General features: G+C 45.6%; 1 protein-coding gene across 2 annotated transcripts in view; it reads right to left on the reverse strand.

Annotated features, from left to right (window-relative positions):
* Positions 1-24281, reverse strand: part of TLN2 (talin 2) — a 367623-nt gene that overhangs the window by 129734 nt on the left and 213608 nt on the right. For both annotated transcript variants that reach the window (XM_034782956.1, XM_034782957.1), the window contains exons 11-17: positions 20917-21072; positions 19378-19479; positions 11928-12004; positions 5126-5306; positions 2721-2834; positions 1682-1790; positions 774-982 (exon numbers count right to left, since the gene is read on the reverse strand). In XM_034782956.1, coding sequence (XP_034638847.1) covers positions 774-982; positions 1682-1790; positions 2721-2834; positions 5126-5306; positions 11928-12004; positions 19378-19479; positions 20917-21072 — 948 coding nt within the window. The remainder of the gene's footprint in view (positions 1-773; positions 983-1681; positions 1791-2720; positions 2835-5125; positions 5307-11927; positions 12005-19377; positions 19480-20916; positions 21073-24281) is intronic.

Genomic DNA, 24281 nt, shown 5'->3' on the forward strand with positions numbered 1-24281 from the left:
AAAAAATCAAAACCACCCCCCCACACCAAAAAAAAAAAAAAAAATCCTCCCACAAATAAGGAATGAATAGAGGAGGTAGCAGAAAAAGTATACACAGATCAAGTTTTTTAGGGCTGAATCAATTTCCCCATCTCTGCTCCTAGAGTTCACATTAACACGTTAGCTCCCCAACCACTCACATATATACCCCTTATGACTGGTTAGTATCTTAATGGGGCTGTTTGCAGTTGGCAGAATCAAAGCCAGTCACTTGATTTTTCAATACTAGTTAGATAGCAGAGTCTCGCCAGTGGCCACCTGAAGGCTTTGCAAACAACTTGTGAAAATCTAATTCCTATAAATACATATGTCACTTGACAACAGATAATGCATACAACATCAAACACTGAACCTGGGCCATTTACAATATAAGGGCATGACTGGATACAACAGTGTGGATACAATATAGAGAAACAGCTGGCTGAAATATGAAAGAGGAAACACATGGGTGAATATTAACTGGGAGGCTGTTCTAGGATCAAGGTGCCGCACTTAAAGGCATGAAGTCAGAGGTATGTGGAAGACACAAAGAAAGCAATCAGGAGAAGTGCTTGGATAGTCTCTTGGGGATTATAGGGGAAACAGTGGCAGGAGAGGGTTGGGAAGACACAGCCTGGAAAGAGCCATTCTGGTTAATTGGATAAATGCTTTATACCCAAACACTTTAATTGAGGAGAATGCGTTTAAGCCAAGGAGAGCCTGTGAAAGCTCACTACTTGTGTCCATATTCTCACCTCTCCTGAAGTGGGCTGCACCGCTTTCAGCAAGTCCGAGACAGCACCTGCCAGAGTCCGAGCAGCTTTCAGGAGGTCCTCCCCACTTCCAACTTCATCGTCCATTAGGGCAGCAAGCAGTTTCACACCCTTGGACATCTCAGTCAGGTTAGAAGAGATGGTTGTAATCGCACATCCCACGGCCGTGTAATCAGTGTCAACTGGGTCACCTGTATAAGTGAAGGGAACGATAAGTGCAGAAGCAAGTAGTACAGCACAAGCTGGTTTCTGGTCAGATAATTAGGAGTAAAACTGAAGGGAGTAAAGAAGACATGGCAACATAATTCAGGCATCATTTTGAAAATATAGCATCTACTATTCACTTTTCCTGCCCATAGATATGACATATGTATGTTCTAATGGAATATTTTCTCTTCACAACTGTCCAGGTAAGCAAAACACCCACAATTTCAGTTACCTCTCCCATATTCACTATATGGAGGGACCCAAAGAAATACAGTATTGAACACTAGCTGCCTTTAAACATCTTATACCTAACCTGCAATTCAGAGAAAAACTGTGTAAGACACAGGATCAGACAGACAGACCAGAACAAGCCATCTGTACACATAACTAAATATCCTGGCTCTAGGAGTGGCCAATAAATGATACTTCAGAACACCCATTTTACTCTCAATTACCTGAGGCGAATAAAATATTAGGTTTTATCTTTATCAGGGGAGTGTGAATAGATTCTGCATGAACACTGGTAAAAAATAGACAATAAGGTCTGTTTCCGTCATAAAAGCCATTTGTGTATTTGGAGGAAAACGTATTCCTGAACATCTCCTGGGCAGCCTCCATCTTGTTGAAAAGAGGTTGGTACATACACAACAGCAGCCTGGCAAAGTCCAATCCCTGTAATTTACCTGCTGTGAGGTTAACAACAGAGGCAGTTCCTGCGGTGATAGCATCAACCTGAGAGTGAATTTCATGTTTTGATTCATCAACTTTGTTCTGAACCCATACCCTCGACGCCTAGAAAGAAACAACATCAGAGTATTAAGGACTGCAATGCCATGCTACAAGTGAAACAAACTCAAGATAAGGTAATAGGTAAAGTTCTTTGCAGGCCCTTGATTCTTTCAGAAGCCTTTTAAATGAAGCAGATGGCATCAGCTAAGCTTTTAGGCTGAAATAAGAGTTTTTCCTTACAGTAACTGCAAGATCATAGGTTGACCGCTCTGATTTCTGGGTGAACGCCATAAATATGGTGTCAAAATGGTGCACAATGGAGGACCACAGAACATCATCTGGTTCATCATGGGGACTCACCAATCTTATTGGCTCTACTCCATCCCAAAATTGGATCCAAAGTGGTGTTCCAAAGCTGACAGGCTCCATATCTCATTAACAATTATAGCTAAGAAGCCACATAAGAATATTTAAACAGACAGGCTTGAGCCAAAATTTCTAGAGCCAAAAATAGGTGAAAAACCTTGAGATGTATCTGACAGGATTACACCCACCCTTCTTTAGGGTCATGAGCTATCACTACACAAGCTGTGCCTTCTTCAGCATCTTGGTTTTGCTTTACAGCCACTCCTTCAATTTCTCCCCTTAGGGGTTACTTACTACAACAGTCCAAGCACCAGTTTCCCCCTGATTTACTGGCTCAAGTGTTTTCCAGTCTCACACACACACGTGTAGATCCATTAAAGTAAATGTGATTGCAAAGATGTGCGAGAAGGGACAACTGGGTCCACGGTGTATAGCCTCAGAAGGTTAATATGAGTCAAACAGAACAAGATATTCTTACACAGATTCCTTAAAATAAACAAGGATTTTCATCTTATTTATAAAGCTGTTGAGATATAAATCTACATCCAGGGACAATGAATAAGCTCTGAAATAAATAACTCGAGCCGTTTAGATGAATCCCTATAGGGATCACATGAATTAACTCACCATATCATGTCCTAGAGGTGGTAGGTTATCAACTTCATTGAGGTCGGACTGTGCCTGCTGAACAGCATGCATACTAGTATTAATAGTCCCCATCAAGGCCTGCTGTGCTGAGGTCTGTGAAATAGACAAGGAAAATTAGTGTCTGCCAAGCTGCAAGTGATGATTTAGGCGGATCTGAAATGTTTTCTGGTATACACTAAGTAAATGAGATTAAATCATTGGACTTGTGTAAATGGTGAATTTTATTTTGATTGCTCTGTTTCTAGTCACAGTCTCCTCCTGGGTCATACAGAAAGAATGCTTGTGCGGGTATGAATGGTATGGGTATACCAGAGACCCTGAATGGGCAGGTTGGTTTCTAAGCATTACATTAGTGCTCTAGATAGGACAGTAAAAAAAATAGCAGCCGATACACATCATTGTCAATGTTAACAGGTCCAATTGCCAGATCCAAGACATCACTTATTAATTAGTTCCCTATCTCCTCACTGTCTTTGATTCCCTTCTTTAAGGAACCATGAAACTGTATGTATTAAGTAGTGGCTAACCCACAGCAGCTCAGAAACTTCCAGCATTAATGGACCATGCTAGTATCACCTGGCTCCCAGATGCACGTCTTTGGGCCCAAACCTGGAAGAGGAATCCTGAGAAAAGATGGGAAAGGAAGTGACAGCCAAATCCAGGCAACCTCCCAAGGTACTTGTCTGCCCTATTTCAAACTTGTACATCTTTGGGAAACTTGATCAGCTCCCATGCAGGAGACGAAAACCGAATGAGCTTCTTTAAGCCAGGGGAAGCTTTTCAGTACAGTAACTCTTTGCTATTAATTGAGAACACAAACTCCCCCCAAACTGCAGCAGTGTCACGGGAACTGCAAAATCCCAGTAACTTCATGTAGGAAGACAAAGGTTTTGCTGATAGGACTGACCTGTCTACAGTGCACCTTGTTTCTGGAACAATTTATGCGCTTTCCACATTGCACATAAAACTATTATTAGAAAAGGCATTCATGCTCCATGCCACATTTTGACAGAGCAACTCAGAGACTTCTCTACTTTCAGACAGAGGGGATAGTTTTTGCTAATACTGTGTTAATTTGCATAAATCTTTCATAAACAGAGCTAAGGGTAAGCTAATATTAGAACACAAGGGCAGAGAAGAAACTTACAAGCAAATATAAAAGTATGTTGACCAGTAACATTTGAGCCAACAGGGATAATACAGGTTTAACCATGGGTGCATCCTCATTGATTTCCATTACTATGGTTTTAGTTTGAGTCTGAATTTATCTTCCTAATCCCCCAAGGACTGGCAGAAACAGCTGAATATCATGCTTTAAGATTTTTATTATCTAACAATGCAAAATGATCACTCAGACGTTTCTCTGATTCAGTCTCAAGGCTGTTTAAAATATTTTGTTATTCTCAGTTATATGTATTGCAAAAAATTGGATTTTCCACAATCAACATGCCCACTATTCATGTAAAAAAGTACCAGTGTCTTTTTCACATGAGTTCTGTGAATGTGAACATGAGTTTTGAATTTACTTCCAGGATAGCATCATCAGCTTCCTGGAATCTGATACCGCATTAGCTTCATCAGGAGTAATTCTAAAATCAAACTGACATCTATGTGATACGGGTGCTGCAGAGCTGAAGCTGGGATGAGTATGTATTGCTATATGCATTACCTACTGATGAGTAAATTAATATTCTTCTGAATTATGCTGCTATGATATTATGAAAATTTGCCCTATTAGGGTATTTAGAGGACATGTATAGGCCTTCATTAATAGATCCTTTAAAATTAAATAAATGGTCTTAGTCAATACATGTTTAAAAACTGGTAGACACAAAGGGTAACTTTTACAGTTATAGTTGTACAGAGAAATTAAAATTATATTAATATGACTGTTTAATAAAGTGAGCTTAATATTCAAGTCCAGTGGCATTATATACAGTATATACTCAGAGCTAGAAACAGACTTCATAGGAATATTCAAAGCAGAAAGTGATGCCTAGATAAATGATTTTTTTAGAACAATGTAAATAGATACATATTGTATTTTTCATACAGTACCACTTACCCTCATCAACAATATTTAGCCTTCCTACCCTCTTTCCCAGCCCATGTCAGACAGTTTTATAACTACTTTAAGAAAAGTTTTAAGGCAAAGAGGGGGGAGTAAAGAGGTGGACTATGACTATGGGACTCTGTGTGTTTCAAGGAAATTCAAAGTATGCAGTTTAACAGGAGAATCAGCCAAACAGTGCAGTAAAACAACACAGACAGTCCCCAGCCCTTATCTAAGAACGGGTGTGTGCACATACTTATTTCAGACCACTCACAGCACAGGCTTCAAGTGCTGGTTTCCAAGGTCATTATGAAACAAACATGTTGCTCACCAGAGGAGGCATGTGGCCTCTGTGCATTTGCCCAATCATGACTTGTTGCTGGGGAGAAGGCATGCTGCCAATATTGAAAGTCTCCGGGCCACTGGAGCCTGAACGCATCACAGCAGGCAATGCCACCGAGCCATGTTCTACCTTCCCAGTTCGGTTGAACTGCTGTTGCAAGATGGTAGATCTGAAAAGGGAATGCACATTAGAGCATGGCAGCGAACCGCGAGCAGTTAACAGCAGAGTTTCTGTGGGAGTTTGGCCTGAGAGAAGAGTGGTGATTTTGTGTTCTGTTCAGAACAGAGCATAAAATCACTACCGGAGTGATTTGTTCCAAGTATGTGGCTTGATTCAGTGCTTGCTGATATCCCTTAACAAGGGGCCAGTGCTGACCTAGTTTGGCTAGGTTAAAAAGCTAGTCACTAGTGAACACTGGAGCAGTGAACAGCTAGCAGCAGCTTCCATGGGAGGGAGCTAGAGGGAGGGTCCCCCAATTCCTCCCCACCCCCCAGGAATAGGGTCTAGGAAAATAACACAATGATGGCTACAGAGGCAGCACTAGAGTGACCTGAGGAGAGGAGAGAAAGAAGATGGTCGGATGCAGAAGCTGCTGATGCACATCATCTTTGAGGGGACATCCGATGGAAACTACTTATGCCTGATAGAACTCAAGGCAGAGAAGTTCAATGATTAGCTATACAGCTGGAAACAATGAGGAAATTCAGACAGGGATTTGAAGGTATAATGCAGGAGAGGAGAGAGGTGCTGGTACAGGCAACTCAAGATTTGAAGACACCTGCTGAACAAAAGGATGTGGAGGGTGACCCATGGAAGAATATGACCATGAAGGACAGAGCAGAGGGAGAGACCAACTAGCGGTGATGAAACTGAATTTGTTGAACTGGGGAATGAGGAGGAGAAACAGGCAGAAGATGAGGTGGCAAGGAAGAAAAGAAGGTAAGCCAGTCCCTACAGCAGGGAGGAAGAAATGACAGAGATAGCCAGGGACCAGAGCCTAAGGAAATATGAGGATGATGTACAGGGAACTGCGAGAGAGAACGTAAAACAAATTCATCCCAACACCAGGAAGAGACAGGTTTATCTGACTGGGGACTCCATACTCAGAAGAATCGACAGACCAGATCTAGAGAACCAAAGAGAGTGCTGTCTAACAGGATCAAGGGCACGAAATGTGGATGTGAGGCTAAAGAGGATACTGATAGAAGTGGGGGGGGGGAAATCCACTGATTGTGCTGCATGTCAGAATGAATGACACTGCTGGATTCCCATTGGAATGGATCAAGGATGACTACATGTGGCTGGGAAAGACACTTAAAGAAGTGGAAGCTCAGGTGATTTTCAGCAGAATGTACTTCCAGTCCCTCGAGAGGGTGGCAAAGGCATGAAAAGATAATGAAGATCAACAGATGGCTTAAGGATTGGTGCTATGATGAAGATTTTGGGATGATCAAACATTGGGAGGCATTCATAGAAAGAAGAATCTTCTCTATTGATACATCAGATATTCAAGTGGAGTCTATTAATCTTATGGGATCAAGACGGGCAAGACTGATAAGACGAGTTTTAAAGGAGGAGGTGACGGGAAAAGACTGGGAGGGACTCATGAAATTTCCACCCTTGGCTTCAACACACAGGAGGAGGAATACCAGTTAAATAAAGACAGAGTAAGGGATAATGGAACACCACAAAATGAGAAAACTGAGTGAGGTCCGAGGGAAACAACTGAAAGGCTTTTACATGAATGCAAGGAGTCTGGACAATAAAATGGAGAAACCAGAACCTATTGGTGCAAGAGGTCAAACCAGATATTATAGGGAATACTATACATGGTGGAATAGTACTCATGCCTGGAATACAGGGTATTGTAGGGTATGCGCTATTTAAAAGAGAGAAATAAAGGTAAAGTTGGGGTAATATATATATAATTGAAACAGTAAATTGTAAAGAAATATGAAGTGATAGTATGGACAACACAGCATCTGAGTCAAAATCACTTTGGGGAAGGATTGTAAAAGAGGTTCTGCTGAGGTAGTGTTAAGGTCTGCTATAGACCTCCAGGGTCAGACTAGGATATGGATAGTGATCTGTAATATTATTACAGAGATAAATACTTTTGGGAGTTGGGTCATAATGGGAGGCTAACTTCCCAGATATAGATGGGAGAATAAATGCTACTTATACTGCTAGGGCCCGGTTATTCCTGGATGTGATAGATAACAGTTTTCTTCATCAAATCATCACTGAACCAACAAGAGGTGATGTCATTTTAGACTTTGTTTTAGTAAGTAGCGAGGACATCACAAAACAGCTGGTCATAAGAAATAACCTTGGATTGAATGATCACAAGTTGATTCTGTTTACATTAAATGAAAGGATAATACAAATGAGGTCATCAACCATGGCTTTTGATTTCTAAAGGGCAGAATTTGGGATATTAGGGAATTCGTTAAATAAGTCAGCTGGGCTGAAGAGATCAAGGACTTACATGGAGAGATGACTTGGAAATTCTTCAAATCAACTATACAAAAACTATCTGAAATTCACATCCCAAGAAAGGGAAAAAACTTTTAAGGAAAGGCTCCAGACCCAGCTGGAAGAATAACCACCTCACAAAGGTTATTGGAGTAAGCAGAGAGTTTATAGGGCCGTGGAGGGCAACCTGCGGCCATGTGATGCAACATGCATTTACCAGACTAACCTGATTTCCTTTTTCGAGAAAATAACTGATTTTTAGATAAGGGAAGTACAGTACGTCTAATATACTTGGACTTCAGTAAAGCATTGGACATGGTACCACATGGGAAATTATTAGTGATATTAGGGATGATAGGGATCAGTGCAAGCACACAAGGTGGATAAGGAATTGGCTAAAGAGAAGGCATTGCATTGTGCTGAAAGATGAATGATCAAACTGTAGAGCGGTTACTTCTGTAGTTCCTCAAGGATCGGTCTTGGGACAAATCTTATTCAATATTTTTATTAATGACCTTGGCACAAAAAGTAGGAGTGTGCTAATGAAATGGGCTGATGATACCAAGTTATAGACTCATAGATTCTAAGGTCAGAAGGGACCATTATGATCATCTAGTCTGACCTCCCGCATGATGCGGGCCACAAAAGTTGACCCACCCACTCTCGGAAGAATTCTCTCCCTTGACTCAGCTGTTGAAGTCCCTAAATCATGATTTAAAGACTTCAAATCTCTGAGAATCCTCCAGCAAGCGACCCCTGCCCCATGCTGCGGAGGAAGGTGAAAAACCTCCAGGGCCTCTGCCAATCTACCCTGGAGGAAAATTCCTTCCCGACCCCAAATATGGCGATCAGCTGAACCCCGAGCATGCGGGCAAGATTCTCTAGCCAGACCCTCTGGAAAAATTTCTCTGTAGTAACTTTTAATATCCCATCATTGACCATTGTTGCTAATTACCAGCGATGGCACATTATTGACCTATTGACTAAAATCACTTTATCCCATCAAACCATCCCCTCCATAAACTTATCAAGCTTAATCTTAAAGCCAGAGAGGTCTTTCGCCCCCACTGTTTCCCTCGGAAGGCTGTTCCAAAACTTCACCCCTCTGATGGTTAGAAACCTTCGTCTAATTTCAAGCCTAAACTTCCCGACGGCCAATTTATATCCATTCGTTCTCGTGTCCACATTAGTACTGAGCTGAAAAAATAAGTTGGGAGGTATCGTCCATACAGAGGAGAATTTAAATATTATACAGGAAGATTTGGATGACCCGAAGACTGGAGTGACAGAAATGGGAGAAAATTCAATAGTATAAAGGGCAAGGTAATGCACCTAGGGTCTAATAATAGGAATTTTTGCTACAAGTTGGGGACTTATCAGTTGGCGAGACAGAGGAGGAGAGAGGCCTGTGTGTGTGGATCAATCACAGGATGACCGCTAGCCACCAATGTGATGCGGCTGTAAAAGAGACAAATGTGATCTTACGATGTATTACACAAGACATTTCCAGTACAGACAGAAAAGTATTAATGCTGTTATATAAGGCACTGGTAAGCCCTCATCTGGAATACTGTGTACAGTGCTGGTCACCCATGTTCAAGAAAGATTAATTTCAACTGGAACAGGTGCAGAGAAGAGCTACTAGGATGATCAGGGAATTGAGGGTCTCTCGGAAACTGGAAGAGCTGGGCCTGCTTAGTCTCGCAAAAAGAAGACTGAGAATGGATATGATTGCTCTCTATAAACATATTGGGGATAAATACCAGAGAGGGTGAAGAGCTATGTAAGCAAAAGGAGAAAGTTGGCACAAGAACAAATGGATATAAACTGGCCATAAACAAATTCAAGCTGGAAATTAGAAGAATATTTCTAACGATCAGAAGTGAGAGATTCTGGAACAGCCTCTCAATAGGAGTTGTGGGTCAAACAACTGAATTAGCTGGACAAACTTATGAGCACAGTTGTATGATGGGGTTGCTTGTGACTTCTGATATGTCTTATGTTCCTAAAACTCATGCTTCAGGGTTTCAGCTAGTCACCTGCAGGGGGTCAGGAAGGGATATCGCCCTCAATGTATTTTGGATGGGTTCTCCTCCCTCACCCCCATTTCCTACCTCTGAAGCATCAGAGATGGCCACAGCTGGACATGGGACAGTGGCCAGGGCTCTTAGGTGGCACCGAGCATTCTCTCTCTCAGGTGTTAATCTGGCTGGTTCTTGTTCACATGCTCAGGATTTAACTGATAGCCATATGTGAGGCCGGGAAGGAATTTTCCCTAGCTCAGATTAGTAGTGACCTTTGGGGGGGTTTCGCCTCTCTCTGCAGTGGGTGAGTGGAGTCACTTAGCAGGATTATCTGGGTGTATCTCATGTAATAATTTCCCTGCCATTACAGAGGTCTTGAGGACTGATGCCCCTTGGTCCTGCCTATTCTCTGCTTGTGGGCACATGATAGTCTAATATCCCATGGGGCTCATTTACTTTGGTCTCATTTCCATTGTTGGGTTTAGTGTATGGGTGCTGGGTGTGGTTGATGGTCAGTGATATACACAAGGCCAGAGTAGATGATCCAGAGGTCCCTTCTGGCCTTAAACTCTGTGACTCTATGAGCTCCTGTAAACTAATTCCTGGCTGCCATCCTTCCCTTTCAGTTTTTAAGCAAGGGTGTTTAAATTGGGTGAACTGCTTAAATTCTAGTCAATGTGTTCTTTCATCCAATCATTTTACAAATTATTTGTATTACCAAAGACATAGTCATATACCAGGACCGCATTGTGCCAGGTGCTTACAGTGTACGTTTGCTACATCTTCAGTATTTGACAAACCAGTTACCAGTAATGCTGTTACCTGAACAGGTGGTGAAGGAAGAATGGAATGCGTGACCTGGCTGTATTTATTGTTATGACCTCCCTCATCTCACAAAGATAAATAGCGGAAACTGGATGCTGTGTTCCTGAAAGAAGGATCTCACAGTTTTGCTTCAACTATGCCAAAGTAGGACTATCAACTATACGAAGCTGAATGTTCTGGAGATAAATTTTCCAAGCACTCCTTAGAGTTGGAATAAAATTTGTACCCCTTCTTCCAAAATGTATGTATTTACATTTGGCCCCTGATAGTAATTTAGTAGTCTATCAAATAATGGGATAAGACCAAGACTACAATAAGTTATCATTAATTATGGGAATGATCACTTTGCCAGATGTACTGCTCATATTAAGTATAGTCTAAGCTCCAACAGTTGGAGGTGTTGGCATAATTTTTGATTTAAAGAGCAACAACGTGCTCGGAAAAAAATTGGTGTAATTTCAGTTTCAGATTAACATTGTCCATGCATATTCTTTTGTTACAAGTTTGGAGCTTCTAAATAGAGCATTTACACTGATAGGATACATTCTGGAAGCCATTTGGAACGGGAAGTGTGAAAAGGAAGCACGTGAAAACATGTACACTACGCTAAAGCTAAAAATTCATTATTTTATGTAAGGCCACATAAAAGATCTAACCAATTCATTTCCTGTAAGCAATATGTATAACATAAATCACAGTCAGACCTTTACACACTGTAGAGACACTACCCTCCTTTCCCTTTGAGTTCAAAGAAGAGGCTTAAGTTAGGCCTCATTATAGCTCACATTGTGTTGAAACTGTTTCGGTTACTTAACAGCAAAAAGCCAACTGAATATTCCTTTTCAAGTGAAGCGCCATTTCCAGGATCCCACACTTGACTCTTTTCATAACCCTGTATAATCCACTCTCTCCCTGCAATGAAATCCCAGAGCCCATTAATTTGTGCTGCACTGTGAGCCAAAGCCTCCCACCTTGTCTTTAACAGCATCTGAAAGATTAATGATATTTTTCCCATATTAAACAAAACTCTGCTAATGACAGTCACAGAACAATACTGCACGCAAACCCCAATTAAAGCCATCAATTTAGCAAATGTAAGCTATCAAAAGCAAGTATATATTCACAAACCGAAACATAACCTTCTACTAATTCAATTTTTACAACTCTGCATACAGATTGCTACTGAGTTAGTCTCAGTTCTGTAGTTTGTGGTTCAAATCACCACTACTGTACATACTTTACACGAAATAATAGTCTTAGGACAAAACAGCAGACTTCACAACAAAGCTTAACTCTGCAGAACGGCATGGAGACAGAGTTGTTAACTGCAGGGTAATTTAACAGAGAAGTAATTCTTCTGGACAGAAATATATTAAACCATATTTGGGATCAAAGAAAACTACCCACTGCTTATTAAACGTTTCACTCTTACGGAAAGAGCCATTTTTCCCATTGCACAAACTCACTTCTTAGGCGACACAGATTCTTCCAACATTGTTGATTCCTCATCACCTTCAAGCCCAAATCTATCCTTACTTTGTTTCTGAAAAAAAGCAAACGTCAACACTTATGTGGCATTTCTATTTCATTTCATTTTTTAAACTCCTCTACCTTTATTTTGTCACTATTTTACACAAGTTGTGTCAAGTCATCTGCATGCTCTCTCTCTCGCTCTAGTGCTACACCAGGATTTTTTGGTACTCTTATATGTGAGCAGGCACTTTGTGATAGGATACAACTCCACGTCGTGGGTGCAGCAGACAGGAGAAAGGTCACAAGGAACTTCAGTATCCAGAGCACCTGGATAGGGAAAAACAGTCTGGGTCCCAGCACTCGTGGCTTTAAGGTGCATAAAGGGAGAAGACTAACATGGATAGTAGTGCTAGCAGGCCTTGTTTCTGAATAAGACAAAGCACTTGCCACTCCCAGAAATCAGCACCGCTTACTATATAGTATGTTTCATAGAGGCTTAATACCACCAAGCTCAGATGGACAGTGGTGCCTCCTACCAACTCCCTCAATGTGACTCAGCAGCACAGGTACCTTCCATGCAGCAGCAAATGGGAAGCCTCAACAGTTCATATAGCTCACAGAAACTGGTGCATACAACTCTGCTACAAGGTATCTTGTATTCAAAAGCACCCATATGTGAACCAATATATGATTAATGGACACAAATGACCACCACAAGAAAAGTAACATGCCAAGTGTTACATGGTGCCAGATTCATTTCTTTATCATTATTTTCTAGAAACCTACTTTCAGAAATGTTCATTTCTAATGTGAATTATTTACAATAATGTAAGGGAGGTAGATGTGCACAGGGGAGTTAAATTAGGGTGTGAATTGAGATATTCCTCATAAGCAAGTGACCGCAGAGAGGCATGGTACGTTGTGGAAGAAATGCTGTGTCAGAAATGGATTGCTACAACATCCTTAGCCTTGTAACAGTCATTATACTGAGGCAAAGACAAAAGAGATAGCTATGTCTCTGGAGGTAGTTTAATGGGAACCCTCTTCTTTACCCATGAACAAACCCTGATTCATTTCAATTTGATTTTAGGTGTGAGCTGAAACAGGCCATTCATTTTTAGAGCCAAGATTCTTTGAAACTTCAACGTTCTTATTTTGCTATTAGTGTAAGGGACAGTTTATAAAAAAAAAGAAAAGAAAAAAAAAAGAAAAAAAGAAGAGCACCTCAAGTTGCTGGGTTTCCAATCATCTACCACTGACAAGTTGCAGGGATAAAATTCTTTTCTGGCCCTCACTGTGACATCAGACCCAAGCATATGGTATAACAAGGGGAAGTTGTGGTAGAAAATCTACACCAGAATAGGTCATTAAAGATTCCCTGAGAATTGACATTACAAGATTTCTATATGACTGTAGGTGATAAACAAATGTGGCAGAGACAGAACTCAAGCTTGACAATTAGAAACAGCATGTTTCTCATTTGAGTCATGACACAGAATGGGAGTTAGTTTGTTAACCTATTCCTATTTCACTCATTTAGAAGCTGGTTGTGTGAGCAGATTTTAAAGAAGAAACCAAAGGACTGGTTTGGGAGTCGAAATCTGCACATCTGTACACTCTCAGTATATACAGAGAAGCTGCCTTAGCTTGGAATTCTACTTGTAAAACTTAGAGCAGTTCGAAAAGACAATTACCGTTCCCCGTAACTGGTGTTCTTCAAGATGTGTTGCTCATGTCCATTCAACTTAGGTGTGTTTGCTCACCACATGCAGCGGTGCCGGAAGTTTTTCTCTCAGCAGTATCCTTAGGGGACCTGCTCTGGCGCACCCTGGAGTGGAGCATCACCAGCCCCCTCCACCCTCAGTTCCTTCTTGCCAGAAACTCCGACAGTGGGGAAGGAGGGCGAGTCGTTGAATGGACATGAATAACACATCTCGAAGAATACCTGTTACGGAAAAAGGTAACTGTTTTTTCTTCTTCAAGTGATTGCTCATGTCTATTCAACTTAGGTGACTCCAAGCAGTACCCATGGAGGCGGACATGTAGATTGCAACACAGCTCTGCTGAACCCAGTACCGTCCGTGGCCTGCTGCATGATGGCATAGTGGGCTGTGAATGTGTGTACTGAGGACCACGTCACAGCATTACAGATGTGCTGGATCGGAAGGTATGCCAGGAAGACCGTTGAGGATGCCTGCACTCTAGTCGAGTGGGCTCTGACGAGTGGCGGCGGGGCACCCGCCAGCTTGTAAGAAGTCCTTATGCAAGAAGTAATCCAGTTAGAAATCCTCTGGTGGACACCGGGAGGCCTTTCATCCTATCAGCTGTAGAGATGAAAAGCTCAGTTGACCTATGGAAAGACTTTGTCCGATCTAGATAGAAAGCCAGAGCCCTTCTTATGTCCAAAGCATGAAGGCGCCTCTCTTCACTAGTCTCATGGGACTTAGGGCAGAAACCGGAAGGAAGATGTCCTGGCACATGTGGAAAGTAAACACCTTGGGAAGGAAGGCTGGGTAGGGCCGGAGCTGGAACTTGTCCTTATAGAAGACCGTGTACGGTGGTTCTGAGATCAAGGCTCGGAGCTTGGAAACTCACCTTGCTGATGTCACTGCCACCAGGAAAGCTACCTTCCATGATAGGTGAGATGCGGAGCACGAGGCTCAAAGGGCGGGCCCATGAGCCTGGACAGAACCAAGTTGAGATCCCAGTGAGGGATCGGGGACCCAACTTGAGGAAAAAAAGTCTCTCAAGACCTCTCAGGAACCTGACCATCATGTTATGGGAGAACACCATCTGCCTCTGGATGGGCAGATGAAAGGCGGAAATGGCCACCAGATGTACCTTGAAAGAGGAGTGTGCCAGGCCCTGGTTCCTCAAATGAAGCAGGTAGTCTAAGATCGACTGCACCAAAGAATGCGAAGTGGAGACGCCCGGTTCGGTCACCCAGTAGGAAAACCTCATCCACTTTCCCAGATAGGTCTGTCTAGTTGAGGATTTTCTACTCCCCAGGAGGACCTGCCGGACCCCCTCTGAACAGGTTCGTTCTTCAGGGTTCAGCCACGCAGCATCCACACCGCAAGGTGGACAGATGCGAGGTTGGGATGGCAAGAGGCAACCGTGGTCCTGTGACAGCAGGTCTGGTCAGTCCAGCAGGGGCCACAGGGGGACTGGGGCAATCATGATAACTTGGGCCTTGATTCTCTTGACTTTCACCAGGACCCTGCTGACGAGTGGAATCGGGGGGGGAGGGGGGAAACGCGTATATCAGGCTTCCCGCCCGGACAGGAGGAAGGCATCAGAGAGGAAGTCCTTGCCCAGAGCCCATCTGGAGCAAAAGCAGTGGCACTTCCTGTTCTGCCTGGTGGCGAACAGATCCACTTGGGGAGATCCCCACCTCTGGAAGATCATGCAGGCTCTCTCTGGGTGGAGCGCCCACTTGTGGTGAGAGGAGAAGTCCGTTTAGATGACCCACTAACGTGGACTTCCCGGAGATGACACACTTCTAGATGGATTCCATGGTCGATGCAGAAGTCCCGAAGACGGAGTGCCTCTTGGCATAGGGCTGAGGATCGCACTCCCTCTTGTCTGTTGATGTAAAACATTGAGGCTGTGTTGTCCATCAAGACTCTGACCACTCTGCCCAACAGGTGAGGTAGGAAGACCATGCATGCCCTGCGGACCGCCCTGAGCTCTTTGACGTTTATGTGTAATGTCATCTCTTCCAGGGACCACGTACCCTGGGTCTGGAGATCGCCGAAGTGCACTCCCCAACCGAGATCCGAGGCGTCCGAGACCAACTCAACCGAGTAGGGAGTGCTGTCGAAGGGGACTCCTTCCAGGACATTCCCAGGGTCGGACCACCATTGGAGTGAGGTGAGTATCGTTGCGGGAATGGTGACAACCTTTTCCAGGTGGCACCTGGACTGGGAGTAGACAGTTGCCTGCCCATGGTGCCTCTTGCAGCCCCTGGATTTTTTTTATAGCGAGGCTCCTGGAGAGAGTGGCTCCCTTCGTTCTGAAGCTGCTGCGGCTTAATCCACTTGCGGGAAGGGCCGGGGACGTAAGGCCCAGTATTTGTAGGGTCAAGCGGGAATCTTTCAGGACATGGAGTTTGTTGTCTGTCTGTTCTATGAACAGGGCGTGCCCATCGAAAGGGAGGTCTTGCACTGACTGCTGAGCCTCTGAGGAAAGACCAGAGAGAGGAGCCAAGAAGCCCTGTGCAATGAGATGGCCGATACCATGGTATGGGCAGCAGTGTCCAGCCGCAGTTGAGCCCTCATCCAGGATGACCCAGAACTCCTTCCTCGAGGCCTCGGTAAGGCACTCTTGAACTTGGTCATGGCCTGCCACATATTAAAATCATAGCAGCCTAGGAGGGCCTGATGGTTGGCCACATGCAACTGTAGACTGGAGGACAAATAAACTTTACGCCCAAACGAGTCTAGTCTCCTTCAGCCTTTATTCTTAGGGGTAGCCCCCAGTTCACCCTGTCTCTCTCTGTGGTTGATCGCCTCTGCCACTAGGGAATTGGGAGCAGGGTGGGTATAAAGGTACTTGTGACCCTTGGATGGCCCACTTGGAGATCAGAGGCAAGGAGGAGGAGGTTTGTCAGAGGGCACTTGTAATTTTCATGACCCCCTCATGTATGGGCAAGGCTATCCTGGCCAGAGCTACGGGACAGAGAACATCAAAGATGGAGTCTGTGAGCTCCTCTAACTCCTCCGCCTGGAGGCCCAGGTTGGCGGCGACCTTCTTTAACAGCCCCTGATGTGCCTTCGCATCATTCTGGGGAACCGGTGGAGGGGGCCCCACTATAGCCTCATCTGGTGATGAGGAGGAGAAAGCTGGTACCAAGGGGTCCTCTGCAACCAGAGGTGGTCCAGCAGCTTGTTCACCCACTTCCTCCTGTGCCTCCGGGGTGCCTGCAGCTGAGGCCTCTTGAACTGGAGGAAAGCTGGAGAGGGCGGGAGCCAGTCTCTCCAAAGGTCCAGATACTGAGCAGGCTGCCTGGGAGGGCTGAGTGAACCCCCATGGGTTCCATGGGTACCACTGTGCTGGCCATGGAGTCTGAGGCCACGGGGCTGGCTCTGGTGCCATCGACGTAATCTGCACTGTAGGTATCGGAGCTTGTCCTGCAGGTAGGGAACCTCACTCTAAACCCGAGCTAGAGCCCAAGCGGTCGCTCCCCTGCGACCAAGATGGGACTAAGTGGTGGCTCTGTCCCAATCAGTACTAGTCGCTCCTCCTGGAGTTGGATCTGGCTGACCTCGACGAGCGCCTGGATTGGGGCCTCAGTGACCGGTGGTGCTTGGTGGATCCGCAATGGCCCGGGGCCAGCGATCTGCACCTCATGCTTGACTAGCGGGACTAGGAACCAGAGCAGGCTTGGCGTCGTGAAGATGTAGCTGCATGCGGTGATGCTGTGCTGGGGACTGGCGATGGTTTGGAGAACGGTACCATCGGTCCCTCAACCTGTCCCTGCAGCGATACCGGTACCATGGAAATTCCAGCGCCGACTCTGAAACTCCTGCTGGGGGGCAGGGGGGTCACATGCCTCCAGAGATTTGTGCCCAGTTACCGGCGAGCTGTGCCTCGAGCCTCTCTGCCCTTGTCTGAGGTCCGGACACTGGATGGGGCTGCGAAGCTTCTGCCTATCACGGTCAGAAGTGTTTCAGATGCGTAAGGGCAACCGTTGGCAGGACATCCCCCATGACGGAGACCATTGCCGTAGAGGTGGAGACTCTGGTGGTCCAAACACAGGTTTACCCTATGACCAGGACCCCGCAGGGGCCGGAGTGGGCAGCACTAGGAGGGACATAAAGTCTTGCGCTGCTTGCAGGGCCTCCGGCATGGACAGCACCTGGAACTGGCGGGGAGCAGGCTGGGCTACACTGCTGACCTGGGGCCCGAGATCCCGAAGGGGGTGAAGAGGTGCCCAAGACAGGACCTTAGTCCACCCAAGACTTGTCCTTTCCCTTGCAGGAAGCTGGAGACCTTCCTCGCCCCGGCTTGTTGGGCTTCTTGGCTGGAGCCATGGAAGAGGACTAGCACTGGCTTGCAGATGGTACTGGCGGAACGCCGTGCACCGAGCTCGCAGTGCTCGGCGCCGAATCAGAGCGCTGCTCCGGCATCGGGGTAAGGGCAGACTCCATAAGGAGCACTCTCAAGTGAATGTCACACTCGTTCTTCATCCTGGGCTTGAAGAACTTGCAGATTCTGCACTTATCCCTAATGTGCCCTTCGCCTAAGCACCGTAAACAACTGTTATGTGGATCGCTTTTACAATGATCACAGGGCTCAAAGCCTGGGGTCTGGGGCATGCCCTGTCCTGAGGCGAAGTCCTGTTTGGGACCTACTAAGTCTCTAACAAATAGGGAAACTAAAACTAGAGGGAAACTATATACAATAATACAAGAGTTAAATGAGTTTGAACGAATGAGAAGCAACAGTGCTAGCTGAAGCAGCAACACTTCCATGCACCGTCACTGTCGGCAAGAAGGATCTGAGGGTGGAGGGGGCCAGCAGTGCCCTATATACCGTGGCACACGCACCCCACTCCAGGGGCGCCAGAGCCAGTCTCCTGCGGAGGGAAAGATCTCTGGCACTGGTGCATGTGGCAAGCACACATACCTAAGTTGAATGGACATAAGCAATCACTCGAAGAAGAACGCAAGTTTCTACTTAAACTAAAATTTGAACATATTTAGTGCTCATTAAATTTGGAACTGACAATGCTGGCTTGAGCCAGTCTTAGAAAGAGAGTTGTGATGAATACTGGCAATCCACCCCAGCCCCAAACTGAAACACCCCTGATATTCTAGGCCTGGAGTTCCCCTAAACAAAAATCCTCAATCCTACTGAAATTTCCAGCTGTCACTTCTCTGGCATGAACATATATTTATAATGGATTATGTTGCAGTTTGGTCTAATCCGAATAAAATTTGTCAACAGCAAGCACGTAGTAGTAGTTAAGATGCCACAGGTTTCCCACAGAAAGTGCTTAGAACACAACTAGTAATCATGTGGCATTTGTTGGCAAATGCAAACTTTTGTTGGTAACTACTATAGTTATATGGTTTATTCTCTACAGTTAAGGAGAAAGCTTTAGGCCATTAATCTCTTGATATAAGCCCACTGACATGTAGCTGCTTTCCAGAAGATTATCCACTTAAATGCCCAAGCATGCTGAGTTAAGTCTTCTAACCCATTCCCTCAATACAGCTAATAGTTTCAATATTACTTCCATAAACACTTCTTTATAGTAATTAATCAGAACTATTTTCTAGGAGTTCTTGCTACAAGCCAGTCACAGCAAAGAAAAATTATACCTAGTTAGCTTCACATAAGAAAGTGAGCTATTGCTATCAGGTAACCTATCTTTTGTGAGAGAGACATTGCATTTACTAATTTTACTGCACTTTTACTGACATCCTAAAGTTTTACCTTCTTCAATATGATATCAATGTAACCTGCAATTAGCTGAGAGATCTGTTCTCCTTCAGTGGTTTGTACTGAGTAGTAACTTTCTTGATATTCACCAAAATCCTGAGGAAAAAAGGTATAACAATCAGTTCACTCTTGGGAATGAATTTAAATAAATGAACATCAGCTATATTAAGATGACCAAAATTAGAGATATAGGGAAATACATTTTTAACTTTCTTTGCATTTAATCCAACAAGCTCATATCTACCATATAAGGATCAGAATCTACACCAAAGCCAAAACCCAATAAAAGTAGCTGAAATTTCCTTTTACCTTTGATGTCTTATTATAGCTAACGGCTCTTATGGCTGATAAAACCATTCCAAGGCTCCACAATAAACTATGTGAGAGAAAAAAAGCTCTTTCGATTGGATCCATTTCATACATTTATGAATTTTAAGGCCAGAACGGACCATTAAATCATATACTCTGACCTTCTACATGTAACACAGGCCACAGAATTTCACCCAATACCCTTGCACTATGCCTATTAACTTGTGTTTGACTAAACCTTTTCTTCCAGAAAGGCATCCAGTCTTGATCTGAAGACTTCAAGACACAGAAAATCTACCACATTCCTTGGCAGTTTGGTCCAATGGTTACTTACCCTCACTTAAAAATGTTTGCCTTATTTCTAATTTAATCTTGTCTGAATTAACTTCCAGCCATTGGTTCTCAACCAGGGTCTGAGGTCCCCGGGAGAGGGTGGGGAGGGGGGCTGCAAGCAGGTTTCAGGGGGTCCATCAAGCAGGGCCATGCAGTGGGGCTTCAGCTTTCTGCCTGGGGCACAGGACAGAAAGCCAAAGCCCCACTGCATGGGGTTGAAGCTCAAGGCTCTGAGCCCTGCCATCTGGGGTGGAACCTGAAGCCTGAGCAATGTAGCTTCACAGGGCCCCGGGCAATTGCCCTGCTTGCTACCCCCTAGTGCTGGCCCTGGCTTTTATGTAGAAAACCAGGTGTTGTGGCACAGGTGGGCTGTAGAGTGTTTATACCATGCTGGGGGGGGGGGGGGGGGGGGGGGGGGGAGGGGCTCAGAAAGAAAAATGTTGAGAACTCCTGCACTAACTGAAGAGCCACCAGCACCTTCTCTCCATGAAGGTACTTACACACCATCATCAAGTCATTTCTCAATCATCTTTTTGATAAGCTAAACAAATTGAGCTCTTTAAGTCTCAAACTGTGAGGCATTTTCTTTAGCCCTATTTAGTTTCACAGCCTGTCTGTCACTTTTATACTGCACTCTGAAAACCTTGATTATTCACAACCAAAATTAGCAGATATCAGGCAGATGGCCTTTAAAACAGTGCTTTAGAAAATCAGGGTCGGGTTATGTACATGAGACAGTTTGTTGGCCATAAGAAAATTGGCCGAGTTGTTTCTTCAGGACTAAACTAAACTAAACCCTATAGGGCCAATCAATTTAGTGCATCAATCCATGCTCCTTTCCCCATGACAGACAGAACGCTCCTTCTCTGTAACACAATACAGAAAGAGTACCAGAGTGAAGCTTTTTGGAGAGGCAGCCCAGCGCTTCACAGTTGTCAGTGGCCATTCCTGCAACACCTCCTTGGTCTTCTCATCCACACGCATCACTGAGTCTTTGGTGATACCCAGCAAACGAGGAACCAGCTTGTTTTTGCCCTTCATTTTTTCCTGTAACAGAAGTATCAAGGATTAGTTTTCATTTACCAACTGGCATATGTCAGAGGGGAAAGGAGGAAGTAGACTGGGAATGACCGTGACTGGTTACACTTACATAAAAGAAGAACTAGACGCACTGCAGAGGACAATTCACAGGCCCAAACTCAGTTTCTCTGGACATGGCAAGTGCATAGATTAATTTAATGTTGACACACTGCTAGAGTGTTTTTTCATTCATTTTCAAAACACTGTGTTGTATTCAGAGCCTCAAGAATTCACTGTCTTTTTTTCATCTTACCTACAACATGGTTAATTAAATGCTCAGAGGGACTCAGTCCAGAGTTATCCTCTTAAAAAGACAACTTTGAACACACACCAGAACACACATCTCCAGTGACTTTTACACTATGGCTTCATTCTCCAATACCCCACACCTTGTGCAGTCATTTACACTGGTGTGATGTGACTATCACTGCCATTGTGGTTTGGTAGCAACTTGCAGTCACTTTTACTGATTGAAGTGACTATCCAAGCTACAGAACAATGGAGCATCACGCTCTATAGCTATTGCTTGATTTTCATTACAACTTCCTTCTACGTGGTCCATATCTATTCTACTTTGCTTCTTAGATGCAGATAGAATGGTTACTTACCTTCTGTAACTGTTGTTCTTCGAGATGTGTTGTTCACGTCCATTACACATTAGGTGTACGCGCGCCGCGTGCACGGACGTCGGAAACTTTTTCCCTTAGCGGCTCCCGGCGGGCCGGCGGGCCCCCCCCTTCCCGCCAGAGCGGCGCCCCGCTCCAGGGTATATATATCCCTGCCGACCCGACCACTCCGGTTCCTTCTTGCCGGAGACTCCGACAGAGGGGAAGGAGGGTGGGAAGTGTAATGGACGTGAACAACACATCTCGAAGAACAACAGTTACAGAAGGTAAGTAACCGTTCTTTCTTCTTCGAGTGATTGTTCACGTCCATTACACATTAGGTGATTCCCAAGCTTACCATTGGAGGTGGGTAGGAGTCAAGATACAACTGACTGTAGCACGGCCCGACCGAACATCGCGTCCTCTCTGGTCTGATGATGGATCGCGTAGTGGGCTGTGAACGTGTGCACCGACGACCAGGTGGCTGCCTTACAGATCTCCTGGATAGGGACTTGCGCCAAGAAGGCCGTTGAGGACGCTTGGGCTCTAGTCGAGTGGGCCCGGATCTCCGGGGCCGGAACATTGGCGAGCTCGTAACAAGTGCGTATACAATGCACAATCCATGCCGATAAGCGCTGTGACGAGATAGGCAAGCCTTTCATACGTTCCGCAATAGCAACAAACAGCTGGGGCGATCTGCGGAACGGCCTGGTCCGTTCCAGGTAAAAAGCTAACGCCCTGCGGACATCCAGGGTATGTAGGCTGCGGTGGTGAGGATCCATATGGGGTTTAGGAAAAAACACCGGTAGGCAAATGTCCTGCCCCATGTGAAACTGTGTTACCACTTTTGGGAGGAATTTGGGGTGCGGCCTCAGTTGCACCTTATCCTTATGGAACACTGTATAGGGTGGTTCCGAAGAGAGGGCTCTCAATTCCGATACCCTTCTGGCCGAAGTGATGGCCACGAGAAACGCCACCTTCCACGAGAGGTGCGTAAGGGAGCAAGTGGCTAGGGGCTCAAAGGGGGAACTCATGAGTCTTGTTAAGACTAGGTTCAGACTCCACGTCGGGACAGGCGGGCGCGAGTAGGGAAACACCCTTTCCAGCCCCTTGAGAAATCGGGCCACTGTGGGGTTGGAGAACACTGACACTCCCAACTCTCCCGGATGGAAGGCCGAGATTGCAGCTAAGTGAACCCTAACAGAGGCGGGCGCAAGCCCTTGATTCTTTAGGTGCAGAAGGTAGTCCAGGATCGATGGAACCGAGGCTTGTAAAGGCTGTATGTGTTGAGGCTCACACCAGTGGGAAAACCTTTTCCACTTTGCCAGGTAGGTCGCTCTTGTCGAGGGCTTCCGACTATTAAGGAGGATTTGCTGGACTTGGTGAGAGCACCTGTGCTCTGCATCATTCAGCCAGAGAGATGCCATGCCGTGAGATGTAGCGAAGACAGGTTCGGGTGGAGTAGGCGACCTTTGTCTTGCGTGACTAGGTCGTGATGGAGGGGGAAGGTGATTGGATCGGCTATTGACAGCTCCAGCAGGGACGTGAACCAATGCTGGCGTGGCCAGGCCGGGGCGATAAGTATGATCGTCGCCCTGTCCCTGCGGATTTTGAGGAGAACCTTGTGTATGAGTGGGAATGGAGGGAAGGCATACCCCAGGCTCCCTCCCCATGGAATCATGAAAGCGTCTGCTAATGACCCCCGGCTGAGGTTCTGGAACGAGCAGAACTGAGGGCATTGGCTGTTGTCCCTGGTGGCGAATAGATCCACCCGGGGAAAGCCCCACCTCCGGAAGATCGAATGCAGGACGTCTCGCCTCAACGTCCATTCGTGCATTCGGTAGGATCGGCTGAGGCGGTCTGCTAAGCCGTTTTGAATCCCCGGAAGATACGTCGCGATGAGGTGTATCGCATGGGCTATACAGAAGTTCCATAATTGGAGTGCCTCGCGACAGAGGGGAGAAGACCGTGACCCGCCCTGCTTGTTTATATAGAACATGGCGGTAGTGTTGTCCGTCAGAACTGCCACGCTGTGACCTTTTAAGGTGGCGCGGAAGGTCTGACAGGCGAGGCGAACCGCTCTTAGCTCCTTCAGATTGATGTGAAGTAGCTTGTCTTCTCTGGACCACAGCCCTTGGGTCCGCAGTTCTCCCAGGTGTGCCCCCCAACCCAAGTCCGATGCGTCTGTTACCAACGTCAGAGTGGGCTGTGGGGCATCGAAGGGGATCCCTTCGCATACCTGTTGGTGATCTAGCCACCAGCGTAGCGAGCCGAGCACCTGGTTTGGGATCGTGACTACCTGATCCAATGGGTCTCTGTTGGGGCGGTGCGTATGGGCGAACCACAACTGTAGGGGCCGAAGCCTCAGGCGGGCATGTCTGACCACGTGTGTGCAAGCTGCCATATGCCCCAGAATCTGCATGCAACACCTTGCTGTTGTCGTGGGGAACATTAGGACTGTGCTTACGGCTCTGTGAATTGACCTGAACCGTGCCTCTGGTAGGCTCGCTTGTGCGGTTACCGAGTCCAGGGTTGCACCTATGAAGTCCAGCCTCTGTGTGGGGACTAACG

This window comes from Trachemys scripta, chromosome 10 (assembly GCF_013100865.1).
Source record: "Trachemys scripta elegans isolate TJP31775 chromosome 10, CAS_Tse_1.0, whole genome shotgun sequence".
Taxonomy (NCBI): Eukaryota; Metazoa; Chordata; order Testudines; family Emydidae; genus Trachemys; species Trachemys scripta.